Consider the following 19,588-nt stretch of genomic DNA (forward strand, 5'->3'; position numbering starts at 1 on the left):
AATAAATATGAGATTTTGGTTACCTTATTTGACGTGTCATATAGAATTTGTTGAACCTGGAGTAGTAGTCAAAGTCTGGTGGTTATTGATGGTGCACAAATTCTAGTGTTGCATGGATGGCTTCCCCTCTAGTACCATTATTATGCCGCGTACACACAATCAGAAATTCTGACAACAAAATCCATGTTTTTTTTCCGACGGATGTTGGCTCAAACTTGTCTTGCATACACACGGTCACACAAATGTCAGAAATTCCGAAAGTCAAGAACACGGTGACGTACAATGAGCCGAAAAAAAAAAAGAAGTTCAATAGCCAGTGCGGTTCTTCTGCTAGATTCCGAGCATTTGTGGAATTTCGTGCGTCGGAATTGTGTACACACGATCGGAATTTCCAACAACGGATTTTGTTGTCGGAAAATTTGAGATCCAGATCTCAAATTTTGTTTGACGGAAAATCTGATGGAAAATGTGCGATGGAGCCTACACCCGGTTGGAATTTCCGACAACAAGCTCCCATTGAACATTTGTTGTCGGAAATTCCGACCGTGCGTATGCGGCATTAGCATTATCAGTATCATCAAAATGTATGTTTGTTTATCCACTTGCCACCCACCATATAGCAAAATGATGGCGGCAAAGTGGTTTAAATATCCTGACCGGACGTCATATGAAGTCTTCAGGATATTAAGCCGCTGCGTGCCCACGGCGATTGTTGCGGTGTGTCACTCTGACACACCGCAACTACGATCTTGGTAAAGAGTCTCTGATGGAGACTCTTTACCACAAGATCAGCCATGTCCAATCATGGCTGATCATGATGTAAACAGGAAGAGCCGGTGATCGGCTTTTCCTCACTCACATCTGTCAGACGCGAGTAGAGAAGAGCCGATTGGCTGCTCCTCTGATAGGCGGGGCATTCAAAAAGCAGTCCAACTGATGATCAGACACCAAAAATTAAAATGACGGGGCTGCTTGCATCTCAATACCCAAAGGACCTTACATGCAATGCGGTCATACAAAAGAGGCGTGAACGTCCACTTCAAAGAACTTGGAGAACAAGTGAACAAAAGACCAGGTGGGTAGCATATACAAACAGTTGCCTGATCCCGAAAAGCCCAGAAAGCATTCATAGATCTAGTAGAATGTGCCTTCATAGGAAATTGTGGAACCCAATCCCTTAAGACCATACCATGTAATGAGGTAAACTCACAGGGAGATCTCCTGATGTACTGGAGCAACATGGAGGCCTGGAGGAACTAGGTCTTAATTGAGGCGAGAGGCAGAAAGATGGAAGGAAGGTCCTGGCTTCAACATCACCTTATCCTTGTGTAGGACCAGAAAGGGTTCTTTACAGCATAATGTAAAGCTGCCTAGCTGTCCTAGTAACGTGGTAGCTCTTGGTGCTTAGGCCACACAGCTTACTCAAAAAGCGAATCTTCAGAGACCAGGTCACACCTGGGGGCTATGCCATGGCTCTGAACTTAGAGATTGCTCTGTAGTTAGGTTACCCAGAACACTCTCTGGAAAGTGCCACAACACAGAGCCCAGTGCCTGAAGACCATGTTCCGGGCAAGCCCTGCAATCATCCAGTCAAGTGGGGTCTGGGTGAGGTACTCCAAAACCAGGCTAAGGAGAGGCCGTTTCGAATAGCTGCACTTTTTGATCAGCTCAGCAATAATGTAGCAGGAGTCTTGACTGAAGAATAAATAGAAACTACGAAAAAGGATATACTTTTCTCAACAAAACAGAAAAAGAGCATCCAACCTTCTAGGATACCAGGAAAAAAAAAAAAAAAAAAAAAAAAAAAAAAAAACACACCGAAATTTATATATACACACACACACACACACACACACACACACACACACACACACACACACACACACACACACACACACACACACACACACACACACACACACACACACACACACTGGCAAAAATTATGGAATCACCAGTCCCTGAGAATGTTCCTTCAGTTGTTTATTGTTGTAGGAAAAAAAAGCAGATCACAGACATGGCCAAAAACTAAAGACATTTCAAATGGCAACTTTCTGGCTTTAAGAAACACTAAGGGCTCTTTCACTGACGATCCGTATGTCCGTTTTTCATCCTTCCGTTTTCGGATGAAAAACGGACATACGTGTATTCCTATGGAGTGTCGGATGTCAGCGGTGACATGTCCGCTGACATCCGACCCGCTTCGATCCGAAAAGTGTAACGGAGGAAAACCCTACTTTTCCATCCGTTTTAGGATCGGGTGACGACGGACTCTACGGTCCATCAGCATCCGATCCCCCATAGGGGAGAGCGGCGCTCTGACAGGTCCATCGCTGCACAGTGTGCAGCGACGGACCCGTCATCTTTCTGCTCAGCCGAGCAATCGGGTTTTCACGGGGCGGATCATCACTGATCCGCCCCGTGTGAAAGAGCCCTTTAAGAAATCAAGAAATATAATTGTGGTGGCCAGTAACAGTTAGATTTATAGAACAAGCACAGGGAATAAAATTATGGAATCACTCAATTCTGAGGAAAAAATTATGGGATCATGAAAAACAAACAAAATAACACTCCAACACATCACTAGTACTTTGTTGCACCACCTCTGGCTTTTATAACTGCTTGCAGTCTCTGAGGCATTGACTTAATGAGTGATAAACAGTACTCTTCATCAATCTGGCTCCAGCCTTCTCCGATTGCTGTTGCCAAATCATCTTTGCAGGTTGGAGCCTTGTCATGGACCATTTTCTTTAACTTCCACTACAGATTTTCAACTGGATTGAGATCCGGACTGTTTGCAGACCATGACATTGACATTATGTGTCTTTCTTCAAGGATTTTTTTTCACAGTTTTTGCTCTATGGCAAGATGCATTATCATCTTGATAAATGATTTCATCATCCCCAAACATCCTTTCAATTGATGGGATAAGAAAAGTGTCCAAAATTTCAATGTAAACCTGTGCATTTATTGAAGATTTAATGACAGCCATCTCCCCAGTGCCTTTCCCTGACATGCAGCCCCATATCATAATTGACTGTGGAAATTTGCATGTTTTCTTCAGACAGTCATCTGCATAAATCTCATTGGAACGGCACCAAACAAAAGTTCCAGCATTATCACCTTGCCCAATGCAGATTCGAGATTCATCACTGAATATGACTTTCATCCAATCATCCACAGTCCACGATTGCCTTTCCTTAGCCCATTGTAACCTTGTTTTTTTGTGTTTAGGTGTTAGAGATGGCTTTCTTTTAGCTTTTCTGTATGTAAATCCCATTTCCTTTAGGCGGTTTCTTACAGTTCGGTCACAGATGTTGACTCCAGTTTCCTCCCATTTGTTGTACCTTTCTGTTTTCAAGGCATATTGCTTTAAGTTTTCTGTCTTGACGCTTTGATGTCTTCGTCTACCAGTATGCTTGCCTTTAACCACCTTCCCATGTTTGTATTTGGTCCATGTTTTAGACACAGCCGACTGTGAACAACCAACATCTTGTGCAACACTGCGTGATGATTTACCCTCTTTACCTACATACTAACAAGCAGATTTAATCTGATGCAGGTGTTAGTGTTTGTAATGAAAATTTACAGGGCGATTCCATAATTTTTTCCCTGTGCTTATTCTATAAATCTGTTACCGGCCACCACAATTATTTTTCTTGATTTCTTTTAGTGTTTCTTAAAGTCAGAAAGTTGCCATTTGAAACGCCTTTAGTTTTTGGCCATGTCTGCGATCTGCTTTTATTTCTACAACAATAAACAACTGAAGGAACATCTATATATATATATATATATATATATATATATATATATATATATATATACACATATATATATATATATACACATATATATATATATATATATATATACACACACATTCTATCTTGGGCATGCTGGGAATAGGAGGGATTAGACTGAGCCTGCCGACGATTTTACTATCTGCCAGCAATCTGGCCGGCAATTCCAGTCCGTGCAGGTCCCTGGGCGTGCCTATGTACATCATTTCTGAAGGTGATGTAGCTGCCCAGCGGGGGTTCCCAAAGAAAGTTAGCGCAGTCACTGCCAGAATCGACAGCGCAGACGGGAACATGTGACAGGAAGTGACACCTGAAAACCCACCGGTGGTGTAATTTCCATGGTATAGCCGAGGGAGCACGCTGATTAAAGGAGTAGCTTCTGCACACTCTGCAGAAGGCTGGGAGGGATGGGGCGGGTTTATAGAAAGTGAAGCTGAATTTATCAAAAAAAAAAAAAAAAAATACCAACAACGGTTTCAGGAAGTGCATGACAGCTGGCAAATTCAGCTGAAGAGAGAAACCGTTGTCGGTAAAGAACAGGAAGCACTGATTGGCTTAGAAAGTCTGATCTAAGCGAGACAAATCAGCTAGCATATAAATGCAGATGATGAAAATTTTACATATTTAGCATACTAATCATGACCAAAATTTATATTGTGCCTGGAATTCCACTTTAACTTTGAACTGCCCTAATAAAATAAGTATAACACAGGCCCCACATAATTTCAATTGCATTGTAAATTTTATATGCAGGGCTTTTTCCACAGCCGTTTTAGTAATGAATATATTTTATTGAATATTAGGTTTTGAGATTAGAGGTTTTTGTTGCATACATTTGCAAGGCACCAACCTATGTGGCATAATACAGCAGTACAGAAACAGTTTGTGAATTATATATCAATAATTGTGAACAATATTGGGGGAATTCAATAAAACTGCTGCAGCACTTTTCTGGCGTTAATCCCTCGTTAAGGCATTGCACCACATTCCTGAAGCATTTGCAACACTTTTGGTTCTGCCAGCAAGTCATGCGCCAAATTCAGGTAGTTCTAAAATGTATCACTCAACATTGTGTTGCACCACTTTTACATTGTGTCACAATAAATGCGCCAAACATAAAAGTGGAGCGAATTAAGAGCAACTCTTTTGGTGTACAGAAAGAAGAACTGGCTCAGACAGATTAGCAAAAGTGTCTCGCATGCATTCTAAAAGTGGTGCAAGCCTGAGCCAAATTCAAGTACAAGCTCTAGAAGAAGATGATATATGAATTTGGCCCATTTTTTCATCACTTTTAGAATGCATGAGACACTTTTGAAAAGTCTTCCTGCACTACTCTTTGTAAATTCCAGGGTTTAGGTTTTCCCATCCCAGGTCAACATACAAGAGGCTTCATTCAGTAACAAGTAATCATCATACCACAAATGGAAAAAAAAAAAAAAAAAAAAAAAAAAAAAAACACACAGCATACCTGATATGCTAGCTTCTCCTTTCCATGCAATGTAGATATAAAGGTTTCCAAAAAGCATACTGTAAAAAAACAAATGACAACTCGCTGGAATATATTCAATAGCAAGGCATTAGAACAAGAACATTCTGCAATCTATAGGATGCGAAAACTATTTCCACTGTTTATTGCAGACTAACAAAACTCGACTACTTGGTTGTTACATGTCTCATTAAAACAGACAGGAAAAAGCCATAGATTACCTGAACTGCAGTAGAGCCCAGAAGATACCGCTATTCCGCCCAATGGTTTTGTCATCAGAGTTTACAGTCAGACAGGTGCCTTGTGCAGTCCACAGCACTAGGAAATGAAATAATGAAAATATATAAAATGGCCCATGCTGCGAACCCATAAATACACGATGCAGGGAAAGTATTTATGAAGCAGTCAAAGCATGAACTAGATTTCACTTACAAGCAAAATACTTACTGCAGCTTATTTAAATAATAATGTACATTGTTTGGCCTTTTTTTTTGGCTCATGTTCAAATTATGTGCTCAGAGAGTCGAATGTTCAGATACTCTTTCTAAAAACATAGAATTCCTCTTCTTTGACCCTGTGATTTAATCACCAGGCTCAATGACCTCTTCAGAGGATCAGAGCTGGGAGGAGCAATTAAAGAGGGTGCTCCATGTCATTTCCTACTGATGCCAGATTGTTCTACTGCTCAGGCTATATACGGACAGCACCATGCTGTCAATCACAACCAATTGTAGTAGTAAACAAGTAGTAGGGCAAGTCCAGCAAAGATTAGCTGTTACAATGCAAATGCTCAATCATCTATGACACTACAAACTGCAGCCACCACAGGAGAGTCCTCCATTACAAGGTAAGGCAAACATACGACAACTGAAAGTGTACCATCTAAGAACATCGGTTTGATGAAAGCATTCCCCCACACATGGACATCAGGGTTCTAAATGAGGAAAGTGGCAAGGTCTGAATTCCTTTAGTTGTGATTAACCCTTTAGGAGCATCTACTCAAATCTGAAATCAAAACCCATAATAGAATGGTCATATAAAAGAAAATGAATTTTGTGACTTTATATGAAACAATGTCTAATAAAGTATATATGTCTCCAGCCCTGTTGCTTGGAGAAAAAGGGGAACATGGGAATAAGGAGTTTGTGGGACTTTATATGAAACACCACTGGAAAAAATAAATCAATAAATCAATGACAAATTTAATGATACATGTGGGCATACATGCAAACAAGAAAATCCATCTCAGTAAGTAGCATAAAAAAGAAAATAAACATGATTGGCAAATCACACAATGGTAAAAATTGTAGCATAATACATAAATACACCCGCATGATTCATAATAGTATAAAAATGGTATTGTATCCAATAGAATACAAACATGAGAAATAGAGGCCATGGTACATATAATAATTGATTAATAATTCTGAAAGGTGGGAGTCGCGTGATTGAAAAGGTGGGAGTCACACGACAGACGCATAAATGCTGTGACATTGTATCAATGAAAGCTCAGCGTGTTTCGTGGATAACTTCCACTCATCAGGAGCAGTGACAAACTGGATGCATCTGTAAAAAATATATTTACCATATTTTTTTTTCAAATTTTATTCATTATTTCACGTTAGATTAAAATTTTAAAAAAATGAACGTTGGTATCAATTACTTATATCATTACCCCACCCAACGTTGTGAATACAGGCAAAAGACAAACGCAATCAAACATACTATCATACAAAACAAATAATAATAAATATAACGTTCAACTGTCCCTCCCCCCCAATTCCCTCCTTCACCTTATTCCTATAGAATAGCTGTTTTATATGTATTCATTTCACTCCAATGTTAGCTTTCTTACCCAATGTCCCATATTAATATACTCATCAGATTTTTAAACCAGATCAGACACTAACCAATGCCAGATTCTTTCCAAATTTCTTAGGACATCTCCTATGTTTAAAAAGGCTCAGTTCCTCTCATCTTAAATTAATTTTAATTGCTTTAATCCATTGATCTGTCTTTGGTGATTGCAAAGCATCATTGTCAGAGTTGGCAAAGAAACAAAATGCCTGCCTTTTTCCACAAGTCAAAATTTTTAAGTTTCGCCACTTCAGGCAGCTGATTATTCCATATGGGCATATATTGTGTGTAACCCTCATAATGAGTTTTTGTTGAACAGTGGTCCAGAACCTATATACCAAGTGGAATGTAGAATATATGTATTTGTTAAAAAATTGATAGGAAACTAACTGCACTAATGGATTTATCGGCATTTGGAGAATATAATTTGTTGTATAGGATCCTCACAATCTATAGTATTCCAACCGTTTAATTGGTGGAGTTGAGATGCCAGATACTAAAGCCTGGCATTAGGGACAGACAATCCTCCTTCATCCTTAGGTAGCTGCAAAGTTTCCAAGTTGATCTGAGGATGTTTATAGCTCTAAATTAGATCTCTAAACAAAGTATCTATTTGGTTTAAAAAATTACCGTGGTAACGATAATGGGACAGTTAAGGAGCAAATATAATAAATTGTGGCATCCAAATAATCTTTATCAAAATTGGCTCTACCTATTATTGTCAAAAGCAATTTACTCCAGATTTTTCCCATTTGCCCAAGCCGCTTAAGTAGTGGGGACAGGTTCCTCTCCACATATGTACCCACTTGTGATACCTAGATATTTAAACACAGAGACTACTGTGATCTGAGAAGCAGAGATTGGCAGATCGGTCGCCAAAGGGTCCACTAGTAAAAGTACTGACTTATCCCAATTTATCTTAAAGCCTGAAAAAGAACCATGTTTTTTAATCAAAGACATTACTGCCTCCAATGAGGATGAAGTATCTCCCAGAAATAGAAGTGCATCATCCACATAGAAGGCGATTTTGTCCTCTACCATAGATCTACAAAACCCAGTAATATTCTGATTGCCAGATAGAAGCAGCCAACGGTTCTAAAGCTAAAGCAAACAACAAAGTAGATAGATAGATAGATAGATAGATAGATAGATAGATAGATAGATAGATAGATAGATAGATAGATAGATAGATAGATAGATAGATAGATAGATAGATAGATAGATAGATAGATAGATAGATAGATAGATAGATAGATAGATAGATAGATAGATAGATATTCCATAAATATTGGGACATCGACACAATTATAATCTTTTTGGCTCTATACACCACAATGGATTTGAAATTAAACAAACAAGATGTGCTTGTGCTTTAACTGCACACTTTCAGCTTTAAAGATGAAGTAAAGCCTCGGGGGGGGAACAAAAAAAACAAACAAACACACACCCTGCAAGACAAAGGCATAATGAGCATACTAGCTCATTATGAATTACTTACGTGAGATGGAAGCCCCCGCATCGGCCCTCGTTCACCTCCTCCGACGCCGCCATCCATAACGAAGCGACTTCCGGGTATCGCGGCTCCGGCGCTGTGACTGGCTGGAGCCGCGATATCACTTATCGCGCGCTGGTGCCGCCACTAACGGCATGCTTAGTGCGCCCGATGTCTACGGCACATGCGCCGTAGACATGAGTGCCGCTGTTTCTGCAAATATCTCCTAAACCTTTTAGGTTTGGGAGATATTTCTTGCACCTACAGGTAAGCCTTAATCTAGGCTTCCCTGTAGGTTTAAAGTGGTTGTAATGGGTTTACAACCACTTTAATTTGAGGGTATTTACATCCAAATCAGGTGAACAGTGTAGGAATTATAACAGTTTGTATACAGTTTGGGACAGATTAACAATTATCAAACTTTCACTTTTTAATACTTGGTTGCAAATCCTTTGCAGTCAATTACAGCCTGAAGTCTGGAACGCATAGACATCACCAGACGCTGGGTTTCATCCCTGGCGATGCTCTGCCAGGCCTCTACTGCAACTGTCTTGAGTTCATGCTTTGTTCTGGGGGCATTTTCCCTTCAGTTTTGCCTTCAGCAAGTGAAATGCATGCTCAAATCGGATTCAGGTCAGGTGATTGACTTGGCCATTGCATAACATTCCGCTTCTTTCCCTTAAACTCTTAGGTTGCTTTCGCAGTATGCTTCGGGTCATTGTCCATCTGCACTATGAAGCGCCGTCCAATGAGTTCTGAAGCATTTTGCTGAATATGAGCAGATAATATTGCCCGAAACACTTCAGAATTCATCCTGCTGCTTTTGTCAGCAGTCACATCAATAAATACAAGAGAACCAGTTCCACTGGCAGCCATACATGCCCACGCCATGACACTACCACCACCATGCTTCACTGATGAGGCGGTATGCTTTGGATCATGAGCAGTTCCTTTCCTTCTCCATAACTCTTCTCTTCCCATCACTCTGGTACAAGTTGATCTTGGTCTCATCTGTCCATAAGATGTTGTTCCAGAACTGTGAAGGTTTTTTTAGATGTTGTTTGGCAAACTCTAATCTGGCTTTCCTGTTTTTGAGGCTCACCAATGGTTTACATCTTGTGGTGAACCCTCTGTATTCACTCTGGTGAAGTCTTCTCTTGATTGTTGACTTTGACACACATACACCTACCTCCTGGAGAGTGTTCTTGATCTGGCCAACTGTTGTGAAGGGTGTTTTCTTCACCAGGGAAAGAATTCTTCGGTCATCCACCACAGTTGTTTTCTGTGGTCTTCCGCGTCTTTTGGTGTTGCTGAGCTCACCACTGCGTTCTTTCTTTGTAGCCTCCCTGGCGGTTTTCCCCGAGTGTGGCTCGGGGTTAAATTTCAGCACCATTAGCGGTAACTAGGGTTGTCCCGATACCACTTTTTTAGGACCGAGTACAAGTACCGATACTTTTTTTCAAGTACTTGCCGATACCGATTACCGATACTTTTTTTTTTTAATGTCATGTGACAGTGTTTTTTTTTTCAACAGTGTTTTCTTTTTTTTTTGGGGGGGGGGGGGGGGGGGGGGGAACGGTGTATGTGTGTGTGTTTTTTTTTTACAATTTTAATTTTTTACAATAATATATTTTTTTATTCTTTATAATTTTTTTTTTTTTTTTATCAGCCCTGTTGGGGGGCTTTGGTGAGATATCAGGGGTCTTAACAGACTTCTGATATCTCCCCCTTGAGACAGAGAAAGAGACAGAGGATAAAGATACCCCAGTCCCTTTCTCTGCAGCCTCAGCTGCACTAAGAATGAATAGAGAGAAGACAGCGGCTCCTCTCCATTCATAAACTGACACATCGTAATCACAGGAGATTACAATGTTTCAGTTGTGTGAATGGACAGAGTCAGCTGACTCTGTCCATTCACACAGCGGAGAGAGACAGCAGAATGGAGGGGACAGAGAAGGAGAGGGGAACGGAGGGGACAGCGTAGAGACACAGGGAAGGAGAGAGGAACGGAGGGCGACAGCGGAGAGACACAGGGAAGGAGAGAGGAACGGAGGGGGACAGAAAAGGAGAGAGGAACGGAGGGGGACAGCGGAGAGACACAGGGAAGGAGAGAGGAACAGAGGGGGACAGCGGAGGGGGACAGAGGAATGGAGGGGGCATGGAGGAGGATGCAGTGACAGTCAGCGGTGAGCGATCACCGCTGTCTGTCACTAAAGCTGCTGAAAGCCGCTGGGGGAGAATCTTGTAACTCCCCCACGCGCCGATCACAGCTGTCTTCCAGGTATCGGGGAAGCATCGGGAGCATTTGCCCAAGTACAAGTACTTGGGCAAATGCTCGGTATCGGTGCCGATACCGATACTAGTATTGGTATCGGGACAACTCTAGCGGTAACCCCGAGCCACACTCGGGATTACATTGCAGGATCCTGGTGCGGTGTACTTACTTTGTCCCCAGGATCCTGCGGTGTCCCCCCCAACCCCCGCTGTGTCTGCAGGCTGTGTCCTCCGCCCCAATGACCAGTGTGCCGGGCTCAGTTCTCTACGAGCATCGCGACGCACGGGGGCGGAGCCTGGCGGCAAATTCAAAAGAGTGAAAATTCATAACACATACAGTACACTGTAATCTTACAGATTACATTACTGTATGAAATCATTTCACATCCCTTTTGTCCCCAGTGCTTTGTCCAATGCCCTGCATGCAGTTGTATATGATATATACTGTTCTTTCTGCCTGGAAACTGGAGATTGTCCATGGCAACCAAAAAGTGTCCCCTTACGTCAAAAGTGGTTTTAGATCAGCTAGAAAACAGCGATAGCAAATTAGAACACTTGCAGAATTGAGCGATAGTGAATCGTGGGGAAATTTATTATATTATTTTTTAGAAATGTATTTTATTTAATAATTATTTATATTTATTACATTATAATTTATGATTTTGTGTTTCAAACTCCATTATACCCGGGATATCTACTAGACCCTTGGTGGACAGATTTAAGTGTGTTATTGCTAAGAATTACAGGCCTACAATATAAAACGCCAAATTTCTATGCAAAATAATTGTACCGCTTTGAAACGCAAAAATCTGAAATAATCATGCCGCCAGGGAGGTTAAGGATGTTCCAAACAGTTGATTTGGCCACACCTAATGTTTTTGCTATCTCTCTGATGGGTTTGTTTTGTTTTTTTAGCCTAATGATGGTTTGCTTCACTGATAGCGACAGCTCTTTGGATCTCATATTGAGAGTTGACAGCAACAGATTCCAAATGCAAATAGCACACTTGAAATTAACTCTGGACCTTTTATCTTCTCCTTGTAAATGGGATAATGAGGGAATAACACACACACCTGGCCATGGAACATCTGAGCAGCCAATTGTCCCATTACTTTTGGTCCCTTAAAAAGTGTGAGGCACATATACAAACTGTTGTAATTCCTAAACCGTTCACCCGATTTGGATGTAAATACCCTCAAATTAAAGCTGAAAGTCTGCAGTTAAAGCACATCTTGTTTGTTTCATTTCAAATCTATTGTGGTGGTGTATAGAGCCAAAAAAAATTAGAACTGTGTTGATGTCCCAGTATTTATGGACCTGACTGTATATAATATTTACATAGTAATATAACGGGAAGAGAGAGAACAAAAACTGTATTCCCAACACTCTTATCTATGGCTAAAATCAAGGTCAAAAAGCACAGATATTGTTGTTGGCAGCTGGAGGCACTGTGGGAACATCAACTCCAGACACCCCCCCTCCCCGTTTGCATGTATGCCCACATGTATCATTAAATAGGTCATTGAATATTAATTGATTCATTTTATTCCAGTGGTGTGTTTCATAAAGTCCCACAAACTCCTTATTCTCATGTTCCCCTTTTTCTCCAGAATAGGATTTTTCCATCATACTTGCCTGTAAAATCCTTTTGAGTACATCATGGGACAAAAGAGTCAGGCTAATATTCATTACCTACTGGGCTATACTCCATCTCCAGGTGAATGGACAATGGTAGACCAAAGGTCTTCAGCCAGGAAGTGATCCCCTATATAACCCCTCCCACATAGGAAGCACTCCAGTTTTGGAGCAAGCACTGAATCCTCAAGATAAATAAAGAAAGAAATGTGGGAAGGATCTCTGTGTCCCATGATGTACTCAAAGAAAAAGGATTTTACAGGTAATTATGACAAAAAAAAAATCCCATTTTCTTTTTTCATACATCATGGGACACAGAGTCAAGTTAATATTCATTACCTACTGGGACGTCCCAGAGCAATAGCCTTGAGGGGAGGGACACCCTGCCAAACAATAGCCATCAGAACTTATATGGCAGCCCGCAGCGAAAGCCGAATCCTAGGCTGCTCGAACATCCACTTTATAAAATTTTGTGAACCTATGCACTGAAAACCAGGTAGCAGCCTTACAAATCTGAGCCACATCTACCTGATGGTGAAAAGCCCAGGAGGTTCCCTCACCCCTGGTAGAATAAGCTCTCACCCTAAAGGGAGGAGCTTTATGCTTCAGACCATAGGCCTAAATGACCAATTGACGGCCCCAATTGGCAATGGAAGCTGCCTGCCCTTTCTTGGGTCCTTTTGGTAAAACAAAAAAGGAGTCTGATCCACGGATCTCCGCAGATCTAGACAAATAAACCTTGACTGCCCGCACAACGTCCAAGGAGTGCAGTCGTCTCTCTTCCGCCGAACGAGGCCGAGAGAAAAAAAGAAGGCAAAATGTCCTGATTTAAATGAAAGGCCGACACCACTTTTGACAAAAAGGATGGAACAGGTTGTAACACGACCCTGTCATGGTGAAGGATCAAGTACGGTTCCCTGCATGAAAGGGCCACCAACTCCGACACCCTTCTAGCAGAGGCGATAGCCATCAGGAAGGCTAGCTTGCATGACAGCAAGTCTAATGGAATTTCCTCGATGGGTTCAAATGGTTGTTTCTGTAACACAGACAGCACCAAGTTCAAGTCCCAAGGACACGTAGGTGACCTAATGGGGGGGAAGCAAGCGAGTTGCCCCCTGTATAAAAGGTTCAGACCAGCGAATGGGAGGCTAAAGGCCTTTGGAAGAATACTGATAGGGCTGAAACCTGACCTCTGATTGATTTCCACAGCTGACTGTAGAAAACAAATTGGCTTTGAGTACAGAGAATTCTCCCAATCACATATTTCCGAGGATGCCATTTTCTGGCTTCACAAGAAGCAATATAATTCTTCCAGACCTTATGATAAATTTTCCTAGTGACAGCTTTTCTAGCATTCACTAGGGTAGACACTACTGATCCCGATGCCACGGTCCTTTAACACCCTGGCTTCAAATAGCCATGCCGTCAAATTTAGAGACTGTAAATTGGGGTGGAATATAGGACCTTGAGACAGTAGATTGGGGCGCTGTGGAAGCGTCCATGGCCCGTCTATTGTCAGTCTCACAATCTCTGGGAACCAGGGCCTTCTGGGCCAGGCTGGTGCCACCAGAATGACTGGAACTCCCTCTTACCAAATCCTGCGCAACAAATCGAAGGAGAGGGATTGGAGAGAAAGCATAAACAAGGGAGTACTGTCTCCATGGAACTATCAGAGCATCTGCTCTGATTGCCAGAGGATCCCTTGTTCGGGACACAAACTGCTGTAGCTTGTTGTTGAATCTGGATGCCAATAGGTCGACCTCTGGCCATCCAACGCTGGCAAATTTTCTGGATCACCCCTGTGTGTAGGGACCATTTCCCCAGGCAGATCTGCTGGTGGCTGAGATAATCTGCCTTCTAGTTCTCTACTCCCGGGATATGGACTGCCAATATCATTGGCACATGTCCCTCTGCCCAGTCTAGTATGTGGTTAACCTCCTTCAGAGCTGAACGACTCCTGGTACCGCCTTGGTGGTTTATATAGACCACTGCGGTGGCATTGTTGGACTGATCCAAGATAGGGCAGTCCTGAAGCTCCACTGTCCAGGACCGTAGGGCCAGACGTAGTGCCCAGATTTCCAGGACGTTGATGGGCAGGATCTGTTCTGTCCCTGATCATTTCCCCATGAGCTGTGAGAGATAACACCAATCAGAAGTTCTGGATGTGCAGCCATTTCTTTCTTCTTTCCTAGGGTCACTCCACAGCCTGAGAGACTGGCATCTGTAGTCAGTACTCTCCAAGTTAACGGGAGAAAGGATTTTCCCCTTCGCAGGTTCTGATCCTCCAACCACCAGCTTAGGTTTAAGTGTGCCCGAGGAGATAAGCACATTGGATAATCCAGGGCTTTTCCTCTTCTGGTCCAGGCCAACAAGAGGTCTTGCTGTAAAGGCCTGGAATGGAACTGGGCATAGGGCACTGCCTTAAAGGAGGATACCATCTCCTTCCTAGAAGACTCATACAGAGCCGAATGGAGGGTTGTCTGGTGCCTCTTATTCGACTGGTTTCAAGGCTGACTTTTCGGTATTTATGATCCAGCCTAAGCTTTTCAAATACCACACGGTGCATATTATGCTCTGTTCTAGAGCCTGTAATGAGTGATCTGAGTAGGAGGTCGTCCAGATACCCGATCACCAGGATCCCTTGGGCCCTTAAAAGACCCAGTACTAGTGCTAGGACCTTTGTGAACGTCCGAGGAGCCGTAGCCAGCCCGAAGGGTAGAGCCACGTGTATTTGCACATATATAAAATCGATGGAGGCTAGAAAGTCTCCCCTCTGGATTGAGGCTACTACTGAGCGGACAGACTCCATCCGAAAAGACTGTATCGGATACTTGTTCAGGGATCTTAGGTCCAAAATGGGCCTTGTGTCCCCATTTGGTTTCTGAACAGTAAACAGGTTTGAGTAAAACCCCTGTGCCCCTTTTGGATACTGGAACCTCTACAATCACTCCTTGATGTACTAGATCAGGGGTCTTCAAAACTATGGCCCTCCAGTTGTTCAGGAACTACAATTTCCATCATGCCTAGTCATGTCTGTGAATGTCAGTGTTTTACAATGCCTCATGGGATGTGTAGTTCTGTAACAGCTGGAGGGCCTAAGTTTGAGGATCCCTGTACTAGATGTAGTGCAGGAAGCAATACGTTTCTTTTTGGAGGATCCGAGGAACGCTGGATCTTAAAAACCTCTGAGGGGGAACCGCAACTCTAGCTTGTAACTGCGAGATATAATTGAGGTGACCCACTCGTCCTGAATTGTTCTCCAAATGTCCGCAAAGTGCAGCAGCCTTACCCCCACTCAATGGAGTGGGGTGTCCCCTCAAAAAGGAGGGCTTGGTGCTGGGTTTAGAAGAATCTTGGACCCATGGCTTCTTCTGGCCTTGGTGCTTGCCCCTGGCCCTCGCGCCCTGTTGGCGGCAGAGCCGCCTTGGCGCTGAGACATTAGAGGAAGCAGTTTCTGAGGTTTTAAACGAGGGACGTCTGGTGCTTTTCTTCACAGGAAGTAGAGAACTCTTCCCTCCGGAGATCTTTGGATATATTTGTCCAAATGATCACCAAATAAACGTTCCCCATGAAAAGGTAAACCTGCCAATAACTTTTATACAAGGAAGTTCGGCTGAACAGTTCTTAAGGCATAAAAGTCTGCGCATATGTACAGACGAGAGAGCCAAACGAGAAACCTGCTGTATTGAATCCTTTAAGGCGTCTATAGCAAAACACAGCGCTCGAGAAACATCTGTCTTACTTTCAGGCAGATCATCCTCCTGGTTAGGCCTATCAGGGCGTTTGACTGGATCCTTTACAGACTGGCAGATACCAATTGCTGCAACAGCTGGCTGAATAGCTGAACTAGCCAAAGAAAAAGGAAGCTTTTAATAACAACTCCAATTTCTTTCAAACCCTGTGAGTTATCTACCAGACAAGTTCAGTTCTTGTTTAAAGGAAGAGGCTGCTGCCATGCTCCATTTTTTAATGAAATTTTCATCTATGGGACATAAAAGGGAAAACCTCTTAGGAGGAACAAAAATCCTGTCAGGATGTTCCCAATCAGCATTCACTGCCTGTTCCAACAGGGGGTGTAGAGGGAAAGCCTGTGCGGCCTGAAGAGGCCTCAGGGATCCCAAAGAGGACCAGGGGGAGCGCAGTCATCTCTGCAAGAGGCAACTTAAAGGCAGAACAAACCTTTTCGGTCAGAGTCAGCATCAAAAGCCTCTGCGACTGAGAGGCAGACATCAAACTGGATATCTTCTTGTCCAGATTGCTCGGAAGTAGACTCATCTGCCGGGCCCCCCCACAGGGTCCTGAGCTTTAAGCTCTTTCCCATCCTCAACCCATTCCTGCTCCAGACTAGGAGGCTCCGCGGAGGGGGATCTGTCACGCTTCCTGCTATCCTGTGGGATGAAGGCAATCATGCCAGCAATTCTGTGCTCTAACCCAGCTAGGGCCGAGGAAAGTTTAACCTTAGTTATAAAGGGTGAAGCAGCAGCGTTGACTGTAGGCACAATACCAGAAAGTTGCAGCGGCTCAGATTGCCTGGAAGCCTCTGGTCTTTCAGGGGATATGACTACGTTCATCAGGAACTACTGACGACGTTGGTGTGCCCTTCCCTATAGTGTGTTAGTCCCGCTCCTCTTTTTTGGACATTTACCCGCCACAAAAAGAGTATTTGGGTGTAGTATTAAAATACCTCAGAAGGGAGACCCTTTAATAGGGCTCCCGAGCCCCTATGTAACAATCCTGCTAAGCACCTTCAGCCTGCCAAGCAACACTTGGTGACTCACGTGACCCGTAAGGAAAGAATGAACCGCTGCAAGTGTCTGTCCAGATCCTGCTTTTTGTCCCACAGCTGCCTTCTGCAAGCACTGTATGCTTGGCCTATACAGCTTAAATAAGCTGGGTGTGTGCCGCCTGCATGGTCCCGGCGAACGGGCGTGGCTGTATTCGCATATGACGCAAATTCTCGTGCGCACGGATAAAGGCTACTGCGCATATGCGGCGAAGCCACGTGCACCATGGCCGCCAAACAACTGCTAAGTCCAGTGGCGCTTTTGTGAACTCACATGCGCCATGGCCACCAAACAACTGCTAAACACAATGGCACTCTTGCGAACGCACATGCGCCATGGTGAATGAAGGCAAAATGGCGCACCGTCGTGTACCATCATACAGGTACGAAACAGCCAGACGCAAGCAAAAAAAAGGTACGCTTTGCAAACACCCACAGCTAGCCCAAAACTCCCCCGTATGGTCACCGCACATAGGTGTCCAGCCTCTAGCTAGCTTGACTGATTGTTACAATCACTGGGACACCCCACAATAATAGTAAAGGGGTTTCACTTACCTGTCCAGGCGCAGGGCAGCTTAGAAACGAAGAGCCCAAACTTCACCCATCATGGCAGGTTCCTGTCACTTGAGGACCTTCAAGGACTGGGTACCCTTTTCATGTTTACGGGTCCACTCCCTTGGACCTGTTCAGCACCCTGCAGGAATGCTTTAGCGCTGTGGTGTCCAGGATTCCACTTTGCAGGGTCCAGCGCCCGGAGGCCGCATTACAGGCAAAATGTCACAGGATCCGATCGGTCAATCCAATGATTCATTTAAGAAGTTTGTGAGACTAGAGACCTGGAGCTCAGAGAGCTCAAACAAACCATGCCATCCACCTTGCAGACACTGGTAAAAAACTGAAGTGCTTCCTGTGTGGGAGGGGTTATATAGGGGGATCACTTCCTGTCTGAAGAAGACCTTTGGTCTACCAGTGTCCATTCACCTGGAGATAGAGTATAAACCAGTAGGTAATGAATATTAGCCTGACTCTGTGTCCCATGATGTATGAAAAAGAAAGAATGGTACTGAAGGACAGACGCCCATGCTTCAAAAAGGGGCCTGGCGGAAGTGCACATCCTATGCATCGAAGCGCGTCATCATCTGGTGCCAGAACAAGCACCAGATGACACATCTTGTTCTACCTCGACCTATCATACAGGGGAGCTACCCAGATGTGTATAATGCTTGAAATAAATGCAGAAGAAACCCCCCAGCAGGACCGATGACCACCCACACCATTACTTTATTAGAAAGAATAGGCAATAAAGGCATCAGTCAAGTGGCAAGGTCTAGCACATGTCTTAAGGAAAAAAAAAAACCCAGTTAAGCAAATGGACCAGGAACACAAACACCGGGGCCTAATCATTTTCCATTTACTTGCAATGTGCCTATGAACGTGCTAACAGTTTAACTATTCCAGAAAGAGTCAATTCCCTAGAGCAACCCCCTTTCGCCATGCATGTCTTAGCCCTCACCCCTTTTGGAACTTCTCAATTGTGAAACTGTGTTAGCCCATCTCCTCTGCCCTTCCCTAAACCTCCCTATACAACCTTGCTCTGAGTCAGCTAGGTCCCCTGACTTCACATTCAAAATGGTGGCATCCAACAGTCTCTACACACAAAACTTTCACATACGTACAATGCCTGGTCCTTCTCTGCTCTCAGCAATTTAATTACTTGGCCCTTGCATCACTACAGGACACAGTAGTGATACAGAAGCAGACAGGAGAAACTAGCGTGCAGCAAGCAACCAGACATTGGATACACCTAGAAGTGTGTGGGATGCAGGAGATTTTCACCCAGCCTCAAGGTAGAAAAAAATTGGCAGCATGGGTGACAGGCCAAGTATTTAATTTTCTTTAAAAACAATCATTTTTAAATTTTCTTCCAACAGCAGACGCTTTAAAAGCAGCAAATCGGTACAACAGTCAAACTAGCACTTTCAAAAGCCATGGTGGCCCCTGCATTACTCTTTTGAACAAAGCTTGAGCAAATTTTGTCTGGTTCCAAATAAACAGCCAAAATTTGATCAGCTTGTTTCCCTGTCAGCACCATTGCACACAATATACTTCAGGGAACCAAATATTATTATTATAGTAATAATAATAATAATAATAATAATAATAATAACAACCATGCAGAAAAAGTCAGTAGAACAGCGCCTGCATCCAATCCACCACAGTGGGAGATTTGTCCATCCACACTGTGTAGCATAGATGGAGAA

At 43.3% G+C, this 19,588-nt stretch overlaps 1 protein-coding gene across 1 annotated transcript in view; it reads right to left on the reverse strand.

The window, feature by feature from the left end:
- Positions 1-19,588, reverse strand: part of MFSD11 (major facilitator superfamily domain containing 11) — a 115,313-nt gene that overhangs the window by 66,352 nt on the left and 29,373 nt on the right. Inside the window, exons 6-7 of the mRNA XM_073606213.1 lie at positions 5,508-5,604; positions 5,269-5,327 (exon numbers count right to left, since the gene is read on the reverse strand). Of these exons, the coding sequence (XP_073462314.1) occupies positions 5,269-5,327; positions 5,508-5,604 (156 nt within the window). The remainder of the gene's footprint in view (positions 1-5,268; positions 5,328-5,507; positions 5,605-19,588) is intronic.

The sequence above is a fragment of the Aquarana catesbeiana genome, linkage group LG12 (genome assembly GCF_042186555.1).
Source record: "Aquarana catesbeiana isolate 2022-GZ linkage group LG12, ASM4218655v1, whole genome shotgun sequence".
In the NCBI taxonomy this organism is placed as follows: Eukaryota; Metazoa; Chordata; class Amphibia; order Anura; family Ranidae; genus Aquarana; species Aquarana catesbeiana.